Here is a 15,540-nt window from a genome sequence, read left to right on the forward strand (position 1 = left end):
GAATTTCACACATCTGAGGGCAACTTCCAGCCTTCCCAGTTATGTTATGCCTCCGCTTGTTTCCCAATGACAAATTGTATTAGGGAACAAGACACATTGGCTCCTCTGAACAAGTACAAATTACTGTGAGGAATCACTCATGATGTTTTATTGCTATATGATTTCACACAGAGTGAAACTAGTCAGGGAGTGTTCTGTGACTGTAAAAGAAAAATGACATTTCCAAATGGCACTTGCAAGCAACTTCAAATTAAATCTGAATATTTGAGCCTAAACTTTGTCATGCATTGTCTACCATAATGAAAATTTTCTCTTCCAGATAGGCAGTTTTGTTCGTGAGCATGAAATAGGACAATCGTACTTTGAATTCCTGCACGGGGACAGGGTACAACCTGAGATTTAAGAAGCTGTAATCAAGAAACAGGGACTCAGTGGCTCAGTGGCTAGGACACTGAGCTTGTCGATCGAAAGGTCGGCAGTTCAGCGGTTTGAATCCCTAGTGCCGCGTAACTGTGTGAGCTCCCGTTACTTGTCCCAGCTTCTGCCAGCCTAGCAGTTCGAAAGCACGTAAAAAATGCAAGTAGAAAAATAGGGGCCACCTTTGGTGGGAAGGTAACAGTTTTCCGTGCGCCTTTGGCGTTTAGTCATGCCGGCCACATGACCACGGAGACGTCTTCGGACAGCGCTGGCTCTTCGGTTTTGAAACAGATATGAGCACCACCCCCTAGAGTCACTAGCACATATATGCGAGGGGAACCTTTACCTTTTAATCAAGAAACATTTATAAAGTCTTGCTACTTGCAGCAAGTTTTGTGACTTTAATAAAATGGCAAAAAATACAGAAGCTGCATAGTCATAAAGGTCTTGAGCTTTTCCATAAGGATATACACCACTGGACAGAATAAGGATGTGCAGGGATTGCTTAACCCAGGAATCCCCAAACTCTTCATCTCATCAACTGCTTCATGAAGTTTCAGATTGTTCACTGACCTTTTATTTTAGGAAAATAATAAGCATTACTTTAACTAAGAGTACTAAGAATAACATCAATATTGAAGAATCCCATCAGCCTTTGGGAGCCAATATTGATCACTTTGGAGTACCCTGGCCTAACCTATTTCAAATTCTGCTCAGGTTTGGACATAGCCTGATCTGTCTTCTGCAAGTCTAAGGACTTGTTTTGTTTCGACTCATCTTCAGTTCCTAGGTGTGAATATCATCTAGCGTGAGAAAAAAAATAGTAAACAGTTAATGGTGCCTTTTTTTAATCGATGAGATGTAATTTGAAAGCACAAGACTAAAATTATAATGACCTATGCAAAATTAGTAGAAATAGGTATAGAGGTTTCTAGGTATGTGTTCTGTCCTCTTTGCCTCCGTCTGAACGATGGCTTAATTAGCCGGCTCTTATCAGCTCTGGCAGCAAAAGAGCCAGCGTCTGCCAAGAGCCCTCGTTACTGCCAAGACGCTGGTGAGTCACAACCTTCAGCTCTAGTCAATCAGTGGATTTGCCTGATACAAAGAGACACATCAGCTCTTGCTGCCTTTTATATCCTGTGGGGTGTGGTCCATGACTCAGCACTTCCTAGGCCTGCTCCTCCCCTGCTTCTGTTGTTCCCTTCTCTCCTGCCTATGAAACCTAGGATTCAACCACACCTGATTGCTGTCAGCTAGGTCTGTAGGCATGGCCTGGGGGGAGGGAAGAGTCAGGGGATGGAAGCCTCATTAGTTCTTCCACCTGGCCTGCTTCTGGCTCCTGGAGCTGAGCCAGGGAGGCCGATGCTTCCGAGATAAGTCCTGACGGCCCTTCCCCCTCACTGTCCAAGTCACTTTCTGGCAGCAGGCCCGGCTCCAAGTCACTTTCTGGCAGCAGGCCCGGCTCCAAGGCACTTTCAGGCATGGGGCCAGGTTTGGGGGCTGGAGCCACAACAGTTTGTGCTATTTCATCCCCCTCCCAATCCTTGCTTAAATCATTCTGCACTGTTTCCAAAGCCCAAAATAATCCTTTTCTGCCCTCCCCAACTTCAAGCTCTCCAATAAAATCTAAGGCAAGGAATGCTGGTTAAAAGAGAAACCAGAAATTTATTTTGCTTGACCCTGTTTTCTATATTAAAAATTTCAGAAACAAACAACATTCACAATGACATGGAATCAGATGTGCAGTGCCTAACATGAAATTCTGTGAATCCATGAAGTTCCATAACTCAACATGAAGAATTTTTGCATTATCAGAATAATTATTCCAAAATTCTGGTTTGGCAATAATACTAATTGGATAACTTCTGAGACATGTTGCATCATTTAGCATCTTGAAAAAGTAAAATGGAATGCCAACCTGAGTTTTATAGACAAAGCAGCTCATGCAATTATAGTAATTATGGAGTTTACAACTTTCCCCAAATTTGTTTGGAATCTAAGATTTAGGAGCTACCTGAAGAAAGCTTATGCAGCTATATGGAGGGCAGACTGAAATACTTTGGTACTTATAAATACATCAGATGTTAGAAAACCACTGCATATATTTAACAATTTAAACTGGCCCTTTTTGTTTGAAGTTTTGAATGATCTAATGATCTGATGAAAAAAATCTGGTTTCAAAATTCAGAAACAGTTTAAATATTTGAGTGTTACCTGGACTGATATGAACTATTATGTTTTGAAACAATTGTTTTAAGGCATGGAATGAAGTTTAAAAGGATATGTTGAATTGGAAAACATTGCAGCCGTCTTCAGAAATAATTTCTGTGATTAAGATGAATGTTTTACCTAGAATGTGATTTTTTATTTTGTTTTCTTACTTTTACTTTTCTTGTACCTCTATTCTTTCTCTTTCTTTCTTTTTCAAATCTCTGTAATTTCAAACCACCTAATTTTGATATTCTCCTAGGTGTATTGCGCCTTTTTTATCAACCTGGCTTCTTGGTGAGTACATGAACAAATCCATCCAGTTTTCTTGGCGATATTTTCAGAAGTGGTTTGCCATTGCTTGCTTCCTATGGCAGCACTAGAATCCAGAATCTCCTACTCCAGCATCACAACCATTAGATCAAACTGGCTCTCATAAAAAATTAGATTCCAATTTTCCATTTCAATGCTATTTTCAGCTTTTTCCAAATATATCCTATCAAGCTTCTGCTTGATGGGGTATCTTTGGAAAACATTTCTGACAAACATTAATGGAAAATATGCAACATTTTAAAAAAATCTGGGTATAAGGTTTAATCTTCCTCTCTCCTCTATAGGAAAATTGGAATAATTTCATTATCTGTCAGACCTCTGAATGATGACCTTATTTAAAAATACTAGTTGCTGTTCTGGAAAAATTATTTGCTAGAATTAAAATAAAAATCCTCAAAGCTCCATCTAGTGGTCCATTTATTGAACGTTCTGTAAAGTGTTTGGTTTTAAACAATCATTTTAGTGACCTTCTGTGTGTTGCCAATATCCTTTACTCCATGATTCTAGTAAACATTAAAATCAGCATTGAGAAGGATTTAATCATCCAAAAGGAAGTTCCTTGTTCCATTGTATTCTTGACTCTGACGCTGACTTTTCTTGCCCTCTAGTCCTAGAATGTGGGAGGAAAAAAATCTAAAACATTATATGGTTCAAAAACTCTTTTTGAGTAGTTATTGTCTTTTAAACCAGGGGTCCCCAACCTTTTGGACCTCAAGGACCACTAAATTCAAAATTTTAAATCCCACGGACCACTAATATGATCTGCCTAATGACCTGCTGGGTGGGCGTGGCTAAGTGGTCATGTGACTGGGTGGGCATGGCCAACTCGATGGCCAACTTGATGTCACGCACATTGAGGGGCGCCTCGCCAGCCTCTACTCACCCCTCCCCTGTCAGACACTCCTCACCTCCCCGCCCGGGCTCCTTAGGGCCCCAACAGGAAGCAGTTGTTGGAGCTAAGCAGCCACCACGAGAAAGAGTTGGCAAAACAGCTGGCTCAGTTCAAATTGGATCTGACCAAGAAGGAGGCTCAGTAGAAGGCCCTCACTCAGGACGAGCATAGGCTTTGCAAGCAGAGGGAAGACCTGCGGGAGTGCTAGGCCAGGTACTGCCACCTGGAGGCTCAGCGGGCTGAGATAGTCAGCCAGTTCCAGGCCATGATGCAGTCCCACTGGAACAAGGCCTTCTGGCTCCTTGCCATCAGCGGTACTTCCCTCCAGCCTTCGCCCAAAGCCCCGCACCAGGAGGCTGAAGAAGACCCCAAGTCGGAATTTCTGCCCCCCTCCAACCCGCACAAAAAGACTCCGAAGGGGGAGACTCTCTGCAGCAACACAAACGTTCATTGCACGTATCCAGCACAAGGGCCATAGTTTAGAGGACCCCTGATTTTAAAAAATGCAAATAATTTTTCTGCGGACCACCAAAATTTTAGGTGGAGTGGGAGCCTGGGCTGACGAAGGCGAATGACGCAGTCCCTATGGCAATGAGGAACAACCTGGGGACAAAGATGAGCCAGTTCAGAGTCCCTCGGGCCTCGGAAGAGTAGGCAGGGAGGAAGAGAGGGTGCAGGCTGACCGAGGAAGTGGGGAGGAGATGGAAAGGGCAGACAGCAGAGGAGCTTCAGAGACAAGCAAATGCCTCCCCTGCTCAATCTCCGAGCATGGAGAATGGAGAGAAGGCGGAGTAAGCATAGGGTAAACCGACCACTCATGAGGACGGCGGGATGCCATTCCTCACGAGGTTCACCTGGAGAGTAGAAATTAAGGAGATGCCATGAGAAGCTTTTGCCAGGAACAAGTGTTTGTTTTCGGATTACACTCCCATGGCTTTGAGGACTGCTTTTGCCTTGCTTCGAGGACTGTTCTTGTCTTGCCCTAGCCTTGAAGACTTTGCCTTCAAAACTGCCCTTGTCTTATGCCCAGAGGTCAGCTGCGGGGGTTCGCAGAGATTCGGGAGAACCTCTAGCTAAGATTTTGTACAGTTTGGAGAACCCCCAAATCCCACTCCTGGCTGGCCCCGCCTACCCCTCCCCTCCCGAGTCCCCACGTGGCCCATTTTGGATGCAGGTAAGTGGAAGGCCTGCGTGGAGGCTCAGGGAGGATGAAAAATGGGCATACCAGAAGTTTGGCAAGATCAGAAACAGGCCTGTTTTTGCCCTCCTAGAGGCTCGAGGATAGCCTCCGGAGCCTTGGGAGGCTAAACCCCCCTGCAGTGGTGCAGCAGGCCGACTAAGCCACACCCACTATGGCCACACCCACCCAGCAATCGGGCAGAGAACCTCGTTAACATTTTTGAAGCCCACCACTGCTTATCCCTGGACTTTTGCCTTGTGAACTTGCCGCATAATCTATGAGCTGTTGTTTAGGGGACTGAGGATGGAGCCTTACTGGTCAGTGGAGGGACATTTGTTTAACCATTCCCAAGAGAAATAGAGAACTGTCTGGAGGCCTGCTAACTGTGACCACCTGGGTCATAACAATATGGTTGTCATGGTTTCAAATTCAAGTTTGTTCTCACAGCAATACACCTATTCCATTATACCTGTATAGTCTTCCTACAATGCACGAGAGGTTCAAATATGATGCGGATCTGTTAATCAAAAGTAAATCAGAAACATTAATTGCATTCTTTATAAAATTAAGGCATATATGTATGTATATATATTTAAGATAAATGGAATACCTAATATTTATAATATTGACATATAGTAAATGTGTATATATATGTATATGTATATGTATATGTATGTATGTATCTATCTATCTATCTATCTATGTATATATAAATGTATGTCGTTTAATAATTATAGCATAAAATAGCTACTTCTGGTATGCATGCAATGGATTGAATTTTCATAATCACAAATATTTATGTATGGGAATAGAACCAATCCTCAGATTAATTTGCAAATGCACAATCTGAGTATAGTAGCTTGCTTCAATTAAACCTTTGAATTTCTCTATTCAAAGGTTTAATTGAAGCAAGCTACTATATTCAGAAAAAGCTCAATTTGTTTCAGGGGACAATTTTTAAAGATATTTTGCTTCAGCTAGGGGCAAAAGAAGCAAAATAAGTTAGCCTATTTTGCAATATTTCCATCGTCTATTAATGGATTTATCCTTATGCTGCAAAGAAAGCTCATATTTCTTAAAAGTTTTCACTTTTTTCTTTTTTAATCCATGGTGTGCCAAGCTTTGCTTATTCAAATAGTTTTTTTCAAAGTTCTGCAAAATGAAAATAGATGTTGTACAATGGAAGTCTTTTTGCTTTCTTTTCCTGGAGGCAGCTAGATAGTTCTGAGGTTCCCTTTATCTACTGGCTTATGGCTCATCTAACCGCTTTCAGTAACTAGTTTTAAGCACAGGACAAATTAACTACAAAATCCATAGCTAGCACACATTTGTTTTAACTCGAAGATATTATTTAACATATTCAATTACATTGTTTCTTTTGAAATGCTCTAACCTAAACGAAGAGGTCAAGAGGTCAGGAATTTAGTGAGAAAGTAAACTCAATCTATGTTGCATATGTAACTGTATTTTGGGTAGTCCTTGACATATGTCAAGGTAGTCCAGTGCTTCTCAAATAGAGGGGCGCGCCCCCCAGGGGGGGGGCGAGGCTCCGTAAAGGGGGGCGTGTTTGACCTCGGCAAACACTGTCATAACAAGCTAAGCCCCTATTTACAGTCGCGGGGGGGGCGCGAAAAATGTTTTCTTCTTCCTAGGGGGGCATGACAGAAAATAATTGAGAAGCACTGAGGTAGTCCATGACAACTATAATTGAGCCTGGAATTACAGTTATAAACTGTAAAAGTTATTGAGTCATGTGACCAAACCAGATTATATGACTTTTTTGTGGTGTGAGTTAAGTGCATGATTTGCTCATTAAATGAATACTGCAGTCATTAAATAAATGGCAGCTTCCAGCAAAAAAGCACCAAAAATTGCAGTCTTGTGACTGGCATGCTGTCAACAGCTCTAAATGTGGACTGGTTGCTAAGTGCTCAAAATATGATCACATGACTGTGGGGGCATCCATCAGAAATTAGAAACATAAGTAGCTCTGGAGAGGTCCACTGTAACTTTGAATGGTTGCTAAGTGACCGGTTGTAAGTCAAGGACTACATTTTGAAAGCATTCATCTTCAAGGATGACCATTATAGCAGTGCTTAAAGGCAGTCAATGGTCCTTTTCACATGCCATCTTAAATTGTTTGTAGATAGGACAAGCATGCCATGTGAAGTCATAAAACTAGGTTAACTGACACAGCTACAATCCTAGCGAGCTGGATTTAGCCCCAGATGACCCAATCTATTTGGGGCTAAACAAATTCCTTTGCTGAAGTAACTTTAAGATGTCCTGTGAATTTCAAATTTAATTGACTATTCCAAAAGCATAACTGAGTTCTAGAAAAGTGTTATGAAAGCAGTGTTTCTTCTGAAGAGTTTATAAGGTTACCAACCTTGGCAACTTTAAGCCTGGAGGACTTCAACTCCCAGAATGCCCCAACCAGCTTTGCTTTGCTGGTTGGGGCTTTTGGAGTTGTTGAAGTCCGCCAGGCTTAAAGTTGCCAAGGTTGGAGACCCCTGGTTTATAGAATCCTTTAGGATCCCTGTGACCACATGGATCTTGGTATTGAAAAAGAAGAAAACAGCCCAACCTATCCAAACCTAGTCATGGTGGTCTCAATCCATAGTGCCTTTCTTCTTGCAGTTGGGAACAATAAAAATGTAGGAAGTGAAGCAGAAAGGGAGTTTCCAGCCTCTTTTGTGGTTCAAATAAGACTGAAAATATCAGATGACTGATGAAGTCATCCAAGATCATGTGCTAGGGGCAAAGATCACCCAATCAACTGAGAACAGTTATGACTAATTTGCATGTGTTATGCAAACAAGGCCAAGGCCAGCTTATTAAAAAGATGAGTTTACATACTGCATTAGTCCATATATTGTTGGCTTACTGTAATGATTACACTTAACCACTATGGCTTATTAAAAAATGAAAACTACATAAGAACTATATCAGAAACTCATTGTTGGATGTTCAAGAAGAAAAGCTATGCTTATATTTACCAATGAAATATTAATCTGATTAAAATCAATCTAGGGGTATATAAGTTTTGCAAGAAGCTTAGATATTAAGGAAAGTTAGATCAGTAAGAACCTTGTTTGGAATTTTTAGGAAACTGAAATTTAGATTGTATCAAGAGAACAAAAAGTTTAACCAGGTACATTCTTAAATCATCCGATTTAATGCAACGCACCTTTAAACATATGATATCACCTTTTAAAACTTTATTTAAAAAACTACATTATATGGTGCAAATAAACATTTGATCAAACACGCAGCATTGACAATGGACACATTTCCATCTACAGCACTGAGGAAATATTCACTACCACCACTGAATTTCAAACCCATGATTCTTAGCTCAAGTGTACATCATCTCCGCCATGTGAGACATTTTCTTGGGAATATATAAGTAATATTCCATATACCCAGAAAGATCTTCAATAGTCACATCATCCACAAAGACTCGCGCTTGCTCCGAACAAGACCGGGCAGAGCCAGACGAACCTGTGCTAGAAGGTGATCGATTTGGTAAGGATTGTGAACGCACTTCCAGGACTGCCTTTTCACACTCTGACAAGACGCTCCGCAAACCAGAAAAGGAATATGTTTCTATTGCTTGCCACTCTTTGTCCATGTATGGGCACTGCTTCTCATAACTCATCTTGGAGAGAGACTGGAAATCTGAAGGCTGGCTAGGATCCAGGCTGGTTTCAAAGGTCAAAGAAAAAGTATGGCATTTCTTTCCTAAATTCTTGGAAGGCTGCTCACCAGTACATGTTTTCTGATATCCCGCTCTGCTTTTTCTGCAGTTGCTGGTGTCTACAAGTGGGCACCTCTTTCCATTTAGGTACAGGTCTTCTGAAACTCTAGGATCCGGACCGATTTTATTCTTTGGAGCATCAATCTGACTTTTGTGTTTCAGTTGGTTATTTACAGAAGATGCTTTCATGCTGCAGTATGTAAACTTTGGGGGATGAAGAACAGGAGATTTGGAACGCCTGCGTCGTTGTGGTCTTGTTGTTCCTTTCAAGGATTTCCGTGCACTTCTGTAACAGAAAGAAGTAATGTTAGCAGAAAATAGAATATATTTTGTTCTACAACAGTGATGGCTAATCTTTTTGCCGCCGTGTGCCAAAAGCGGGGGGAGTGTGGGGAGGTCGTGAGCGCGCATGCCCACACCCATAATTCAATGCCCCCCTACACTCTCCCTGCTTTTGGCACACAATGGCACCGTGGGCTGATAGGCCCATTTTTTGCCCTCCCCAGGCTCCAGAGGCTTTTATGGAGCCTGGGGAGGGCGAAAACGGCCTTTCCCACCACCACCCGGAGGCGGGAAACAGCCAGTTTCCTTACTTCCGGTGGGCCCAGAAGGCATGTTTTTCACTCCCCCCCAAGCTCCAGAGGCTTTCTAGGAGCCTGGGGAGGGCGAAAATGGCCTTCTTCATCCCCCCGGAGGCCCTCTGGAGGCTGGAAACAGCCCAGAAGCCCCAAAAATCAGCCTGGCCAATGCGCACATGCACACTGGAGCTGAGCTAGGGCAACGCTTATGTGCCCACAGATATGGCTCTGCGTGCCCCCCTGTGCCATGGGTTCGCCATCACGGTTCTAGAACATAGACATTTTGTACTAAATTATTTGCTCAAGTTCTACGGATGAAATAATTTCATGTCATGCACCTTGATTTTTGTCCATGAAAAAGATTGAATTGGAGTTTTAAAGGTTGCAACTATATCGAACCAGAAATAAATATCATTATGAACATTTGATGTCATAAAAATAAGCCCCTGCATTTCTCCCAGTTATTTCCAAATAAATTCCCAACCAGACAAGACAGAAATCATCATAAATTTTGCATGTTTATATTAGCCAAAGTATTGACACTTAAAAAGAAATTTCAAATAAAGAGTAGGTAGTTTTCCTTACCTATGCCAAATCTCTCTTGAACAGACAATTTGATGCCAGCCTCCATCAATAGTTGCTCTGCCTGGAGTTGGCAATCCTGTTCCTTCACTAACAGAAGATCTGATTTAAGGAACAGACAACATATTAAAATGCATTCTGTAAAATCGATAAGAAAGTGGAAAAGGGTACAGGTAGTCCTCAACTTAGAATCAGTCGGTCAGTGACCATTCCAAGGTACAGCAGCATCGCTATGACCAATCTTCAGAGTTCTAGACATCTCAGCACCTAGGTGGTCACATGATTGTGATCTAGGTGCTTGGGAACTCATTCAATTGTTTACCAAGCACATCGCGATGATGTGATCGCCATTTCCAACTTCCATGATCGCTTCCCCAGAAAGTCAGTAGGAAACTGGGGATAAGTCTCATGGCTCAATAAAGTGAAGTACTAAAACTGATTAGTGCTAGAACTGTGAACAAATCCTGTAAGCCCAACTATCTGGAACAAGTACTTATATAGAACATTTTAGGATAGAAACATTATCATAAAACAATTTATGACATACAGGGTAGTCCTCGACTTACAACAATTCATTTAATGACCATTCAAAGTTACAACAGCATTGAACAGTGACTTATGACTGTTTTTCATACTTCTGACCATTGTAGCATACCCTGGTCACATGATCAAAATTTGGACGTTTGGCAACTTACTCATATTTGTGATTGTTGCAGTGTCCTGGATCATGTGATCATCTTTTGCTATCTTCTGACAAGCAGTCAATGAGGAAGCCAGATTTACTTAATAACTGTGTTAGTAACCTAATAACTGAAATGATTTACTTAACAGTGGCAAAAAGGTCGTAAAATAGAACAAAACTCACTTAACAATTGTCTCGCTTAGCAACAGAAATTTTGGGCTCAATTGTGGTCGTAAGCCGAGGACTACCTGTAATACAAAAATCCATAAAACATTTCCTATACTGATGTTTGACTGTGCTATATAGTTCAACATGGGCTCTTTTCAAGGCAGATACATCTCTGAATAGATCCCAGTTTTCTCACTGAAGGAAGTACATTAGAAATTTGGTCATTGTTGAAAGCATTGAGGAATTTAATAAAGAAATATCTCTGAAAGGATCATGCAACCGGTCACAGTTTGTGTAAAAACAAGCATAAGATCCTGAACCAAGTGATCCATGCATATCTTACACATACTTTATTACTTGAAGTTAATGCTAGGGAATGAAACCTCCCAATATCCACACTAGACAGAGCATTTTCTACAAATTTTAGAATAAGGCAAACATGAGCTTGGAAACTTTCTTCACTTCCAATTTTAAGCTTGCAAAAAGAAAGCAATACACCATTAAAAGCACTAAGGCCATAACAAAAATAATTTTAAGCAACTGTTACCTACCCAGTTGGATCCACTCTCAACTTTTTGAAAGCTGTTTGCAGGCTCTCCTCATCTCCTTCTTTAGCTTCCGATTCCATCTGCGGGTTGTTAGAATGCTCTTCTGCCTGCCATATAATGAATGCTAGCAAGAAAAAACATACTGATATTGATTTTATGTAGATTTTTTTCCCTTTTGTTGAATTGTGTTAGATTTTTAGAGACTGCCTAGACAGGTCCCTGCAGGTTTTTCAGAAGTGGCGGCCATCACCTCCTTCTTAAAGTGGAGAGAAAATAACTGGCTCAAGATCACATTATGCCTAAAATGGGACTACAGCTCATGTCTCCCAGATGCTTAACCACTGCACCAAACTGTCTCTCATGTAGAGAACAGAAACTGCAATAAGCCTATAAGAATGGTACACATTTAGCAGAACTCCATATTACATAGACTCCAAGGTAGACTGACTTTCAAGTCATCTTTGAAGTTCAGCTGTTTGACAAAAAAATCCCATGATCAATTTTAACTGTTACTCATATCATCAAAGAAGCCATTTCTTGCAATATCTTGGACTTTTTAAATAACGAGTTCTTTCTAAACAAGTGTTTAAATATGCATTTACATTAAGTAAATTATCTTTTGCATATTAAGACAAAGTATTAAGCCATTTGTTTAATATGGAATAAGATTGAAAAGTTGTAAATGACTGAAAATATGATACCTGTCACCAACCAGAAAAGTTTGAATCTTTGGAAGAAAAAATACTAAACTTTCATTATTAAGAAATAAGACATAAAACTTGAATGCCATAATGAAAATACAAATTTCTTCCTGAAATGTATCAACACTATTGTACAACTCTCTTAATGCTAATTACTATTTCATATATCAATTTACATAAAAATGTCATTTAGAATCTCTTTATACGGCAGCTCAAAATATAGAATAAAAATAATATCCATGGTAGTTGAGAATTCAAAGAAATTCACACAACATGAGGGGCATACAAGGCCAGTCCACACTAGATGTTATTAGGCTGGATATAGGCATCAGTGTGGATTGCTGCTCATTTACCTTCCTCCCTGCAGCATAGCTGTATGCCTGCCTATGCTCCTGGATTCTGTGTCTGGGTTGGCAGGCTTATACTTCTGGGAGACGTCAGCCTGTCATCTCAGAGCTTGAGCACTGAACTAGCACAGGAGTTCATGGCCACCAAGGCACCTTTGGATCAGCCCAATTCATTTGTGCTCTGATTTATCCAGGGAGAAACATAATGAATCTGGTATTTGCCTTGGAGAAGTGGTGTTGTGATCTGGATTTGGGGGATTTGATGGGATGCTATCCCATTCTGCAAGGAGTTGGAACCTAGTAACCCCCCCCCCCCCCACACACACACACCACATACACACTCAGGTGCCTCATGGACCTAATGCAATTTCAGAAGGATCTTGGGGTTTTCCTCAAAGCTCTAATGTTTAGTTTGGCAGATGCCCTTGCTGCTGTTTGGAACAAGCTGGTGATGGGGATGCTGAACTGAATTGCACCTGTGTGGGTAAACTATGCTTGCATTTTTTGTAGAGCCCCATGGTTTACTGAGCAGCTATAGAGAAGTGGAAGTGGAAAAAGAGATGCCCAGACCACTGCTGGAGGAAGTCAAAGAATGGAGTTGACTGAGCACATGTAAGAGCTTATATTAGGACCTATCTTATGGAGAGACAAGGGCAGCAAAGCATGCTTACTTCTCCGTCCTTATTGCATCTATAAAAGCCGCCCAGCAGCTCTGTTTCAACTGACAAAGTACATTCTAGGTAAGGAGCTGGGGAGGGGATCATGCAGGACCTCTGTGAGGAATATTCTTGGACTCTTGTCACTCAACTTTACTTGGGAGTTGAACTCTGGCTAGGCAGATCCTTTGGAAATCAACAAGGTCCTCATGGCTTTAAGATCGGCCAGCTGTTTTCTGGACACATACTCAAGGTTGGTTATGGCCATGGTGGAATACAGTTGGCTCAGAGGCAGTTAATATCTCTTTGTAGGAGGGAGTGGGACTGCCATCTTAAGGCAATGGTGTACTCCCTTTTAAACACACCATCCTTGAACTTAATATGTAACAAGTTCTGTCCAGTTAGAAACTTCCTTTTGGGAAAGGTTGAGAAGGAAGTTGGCATTCAGCTTCAGAGGACCCTGGATAAAGCAGATCATCTGGATCGTTTTCAATCTAAATTCATGCTGAGGTACAGTATGGAGATGGCATTGGTCATTCTTGCTGATGGCATTTAGATGATTAGGATAGGGGTGATGCAACTGTCCTGGCTCTCCGAATCTCTCACCAGTTTTTGGTACTTTTGACTAATATCCTAGTGGTAATATTTAGAATCAATTGAAGCTTCCAAAAATAACATTACTGTATTCCAGTCTAAATGGAACTAAAACAAATTCTATCCAAGAGACTTCTTTTATTCAAGCTGCTTATTAGAACTTTTTAGATTTAGTGCATGATCACAACTATGTGTGTTTCACTTAATGGGGGAATACCTTTCCACTCTGGGTGGATACCTTTCAACTAAAACTGAAATATCATACTATGCACATAGGATGGATACTTCCTACGATGACAGTAGTTCTGACTGCAGATTCACAGTAAATTGAAGCTTTCTGTATTTACATCATAGGTGGGACAGAATAAAATTCATCTGACTAAGGCTTTGATAAAGTATAGTGAAATCCACCCATGCAAAATAACATCCACATAGCACTTTTGGAACATTCTTTTAAAAGAGTATATCAAAACCAGTATTTAATCTGCTGAACTGATTAGGTTACACATACCTATAATTTACTTATATAGTACTTTCATCCAGAGATCTACGTTCCATTGTGTAGTTAAAAATAAAGTAATGATATGGTTACTACAGAAAATCAGTAAGATTTATAAAGTTCTATCATTTCAGTTTAACTCTTCTCTAGCCAAATTATTCTAATTTTAAAACTTTTTGCAAGAAAGTATATATATATATCTACTATAAATAGATATGTATAGGCATTGCATGTGACTATTAGTATCAAATACTAGTGAATTATCTTATATAAAACTACAGATGTACGGTAAATACACAAATACAATTCAGACTTAATTCAGAAATCAAGCAATCAGCTCAAGATTGGAAGAATGATGGCTGATATCATTATAGATGTTTTATACTACACTACTATATTTTTGCTGTTTGAAATAATTTTAAATTAGTGATATATACAACTAATAAGTAAGTTTAATAAGACTGAGGATCCTCTGAAAAGAATTAAACTGAATTATCAATTTAACAATGCCAAATATTATACGAATGCTGTAGGCAATAGAAAAACCTCGTTTTAAAGGATCAGAAAAAAACAACTCTTCTTGAATATCTGGCAAACAAAATTATAACACTTCAAAAGGAAAATAATTTTTGGAGTAACACAAACTGTGTGTCTGTGTTGCGATGATATATCGTATATATAATCTGTATGTTCATAGGAAGGATAGTTTGAAAAGGTAATAAATGCATTATTTAAAAAACACTAACATTATACATACTAGTTACTGTTAGACTTCCAGGATAATGGGGGGGGGGGGTTAGGGAATTCTGTATGTTGTCAAGTGACCGAGCCTTTTAATGTTGAGTCACTACGGAAGATAAGGGCGAAAACGTGTCTCCTAAACAATCCAAGAGGTTCGCCTTTAAGGCGCCATGAAACTTCCGTCGCAAGGAAACTCGAGAAGGGACTGTCACCGCGGCTTCTGACGACCCCGAATGCGGACTACGTATGAAATAAGAAATCCGTCCGCGCACAAACTAGTAGAAATGACGTAGCTGAAGAAGAAGAGGCCCAGCCTTTTACTTTCGCCTCTTCGAAACGTCTCTGCCTTGAAGGGGAAGGCGGGAGAGACTAAGGCATCACTAAAAGAGAAGGCAAATCAATTTATCCAAACGGAAATAATAATAATAAAAACCCCTCTCTATTCTTCTCCCTCAGAATGAACGACTCCTAAGAAAATAAGGGCCAACTTACCCGACAAAGCGGACCTAATCAGTCCAACGAGCGACTGCCGGAAGTGAACATAAAAAAACAACAGGAAGTGACGGTACAGTGCGCGTGCGTTAAAGGACCACGCGCTCTCTATCGCCGCTCCTCGCGTTTTCCGCCACTCCTGGTTTGCTCGCGAAACCCTAT

General features: G+C 40.7%; 1 protein-coding gene across 3 annotated transcripts; it reads right to left on the reverse strand.

The window, feature by feature from the left end:
• Positions 1-8,187: 8,187 nt before the first annotated feature.
• Positions 8,188-15,512, reverse strand: LOC131193966 (oxidative stress-responsive serine-rich protein 1-like). 3 transcript variants are annotated; one of them, XM_058174453.1, is made up of 5 exons: positions 15,379-15,431; positions 14,158-15,266; positions 11,352-11,472; positions 9,954-10,052; positions 8,188-9,076 (listed from the first exon to the last, which is right to left on the reverse strand). In XM_058174453.1, the coding sequence occupies exons 3-5, from the start codon at positions 11,426-11,428 to the stop codon at positions 8,389-8,391; spliced, it is 864 nt and encodes a 287-aa protein (XP_058030436.1). In that variant the 5' UTR covers positions 11,429-11,472; positions 14,158-15,266; positions 15,379-15,431; the 3' UTR covers positions 8,188-8,388. The 3 variants fall into 3 exon arrangements, with proteins under 3 accessions (XP_058030436.1, XP_058030438.1, XP_058030437.1); XM_058174455.1 differs by having other exon boundaries at positions 14,158-14,193; positions 15,379-15,397; XM_058174454.1 differs by lacking the exon at positions 14,158-15,266 and having other exon boundaries at positions 15,379-15,512.
• Between the last annotated feature and the right edge of the window lie 28 nt (positions 15,513-15,540).

This window comes from Ahaetulla prasina, chromosome 3 (assembly GCF_028640845.1).
Source record: "Ahaetulla prasina isolate Xishuangbanna chromosome 3, ASM2864084v1, whole genome shotgun sequence".
NCBI lineage: Eukaryota > Metazoa > Chordata > Lepidosauria > Squamata > Colubridae > Ahaetulla > Ahaetulla prasina.

Excerpts from the sequence above, each read along its gene's own strand:
- LOC131193966 (XM_058174454.1), bottom strand. The coding sequence starts at position 11,428 with ATGGAATCGGAAGCTAAAGAAGGAGATGAGGAGAGCCTGCAAACAGCT. Across the intron at positions 10,053-11,351 it reads TTGAGAGTGGATCCAACTGG|ATCTTCTGTTAGTGAAGGAA; the intron begins GTAGGTAACAGT and ends TCCTTAAATCAG. Across the intron at positions 9,077-9,953 it reads TCAAGAGAGATTTGGCATAG|AAGTGCACGGAAATCCTTGA; the intron begins GTAAGGAAAACT and ends TTTCTGTTACAG.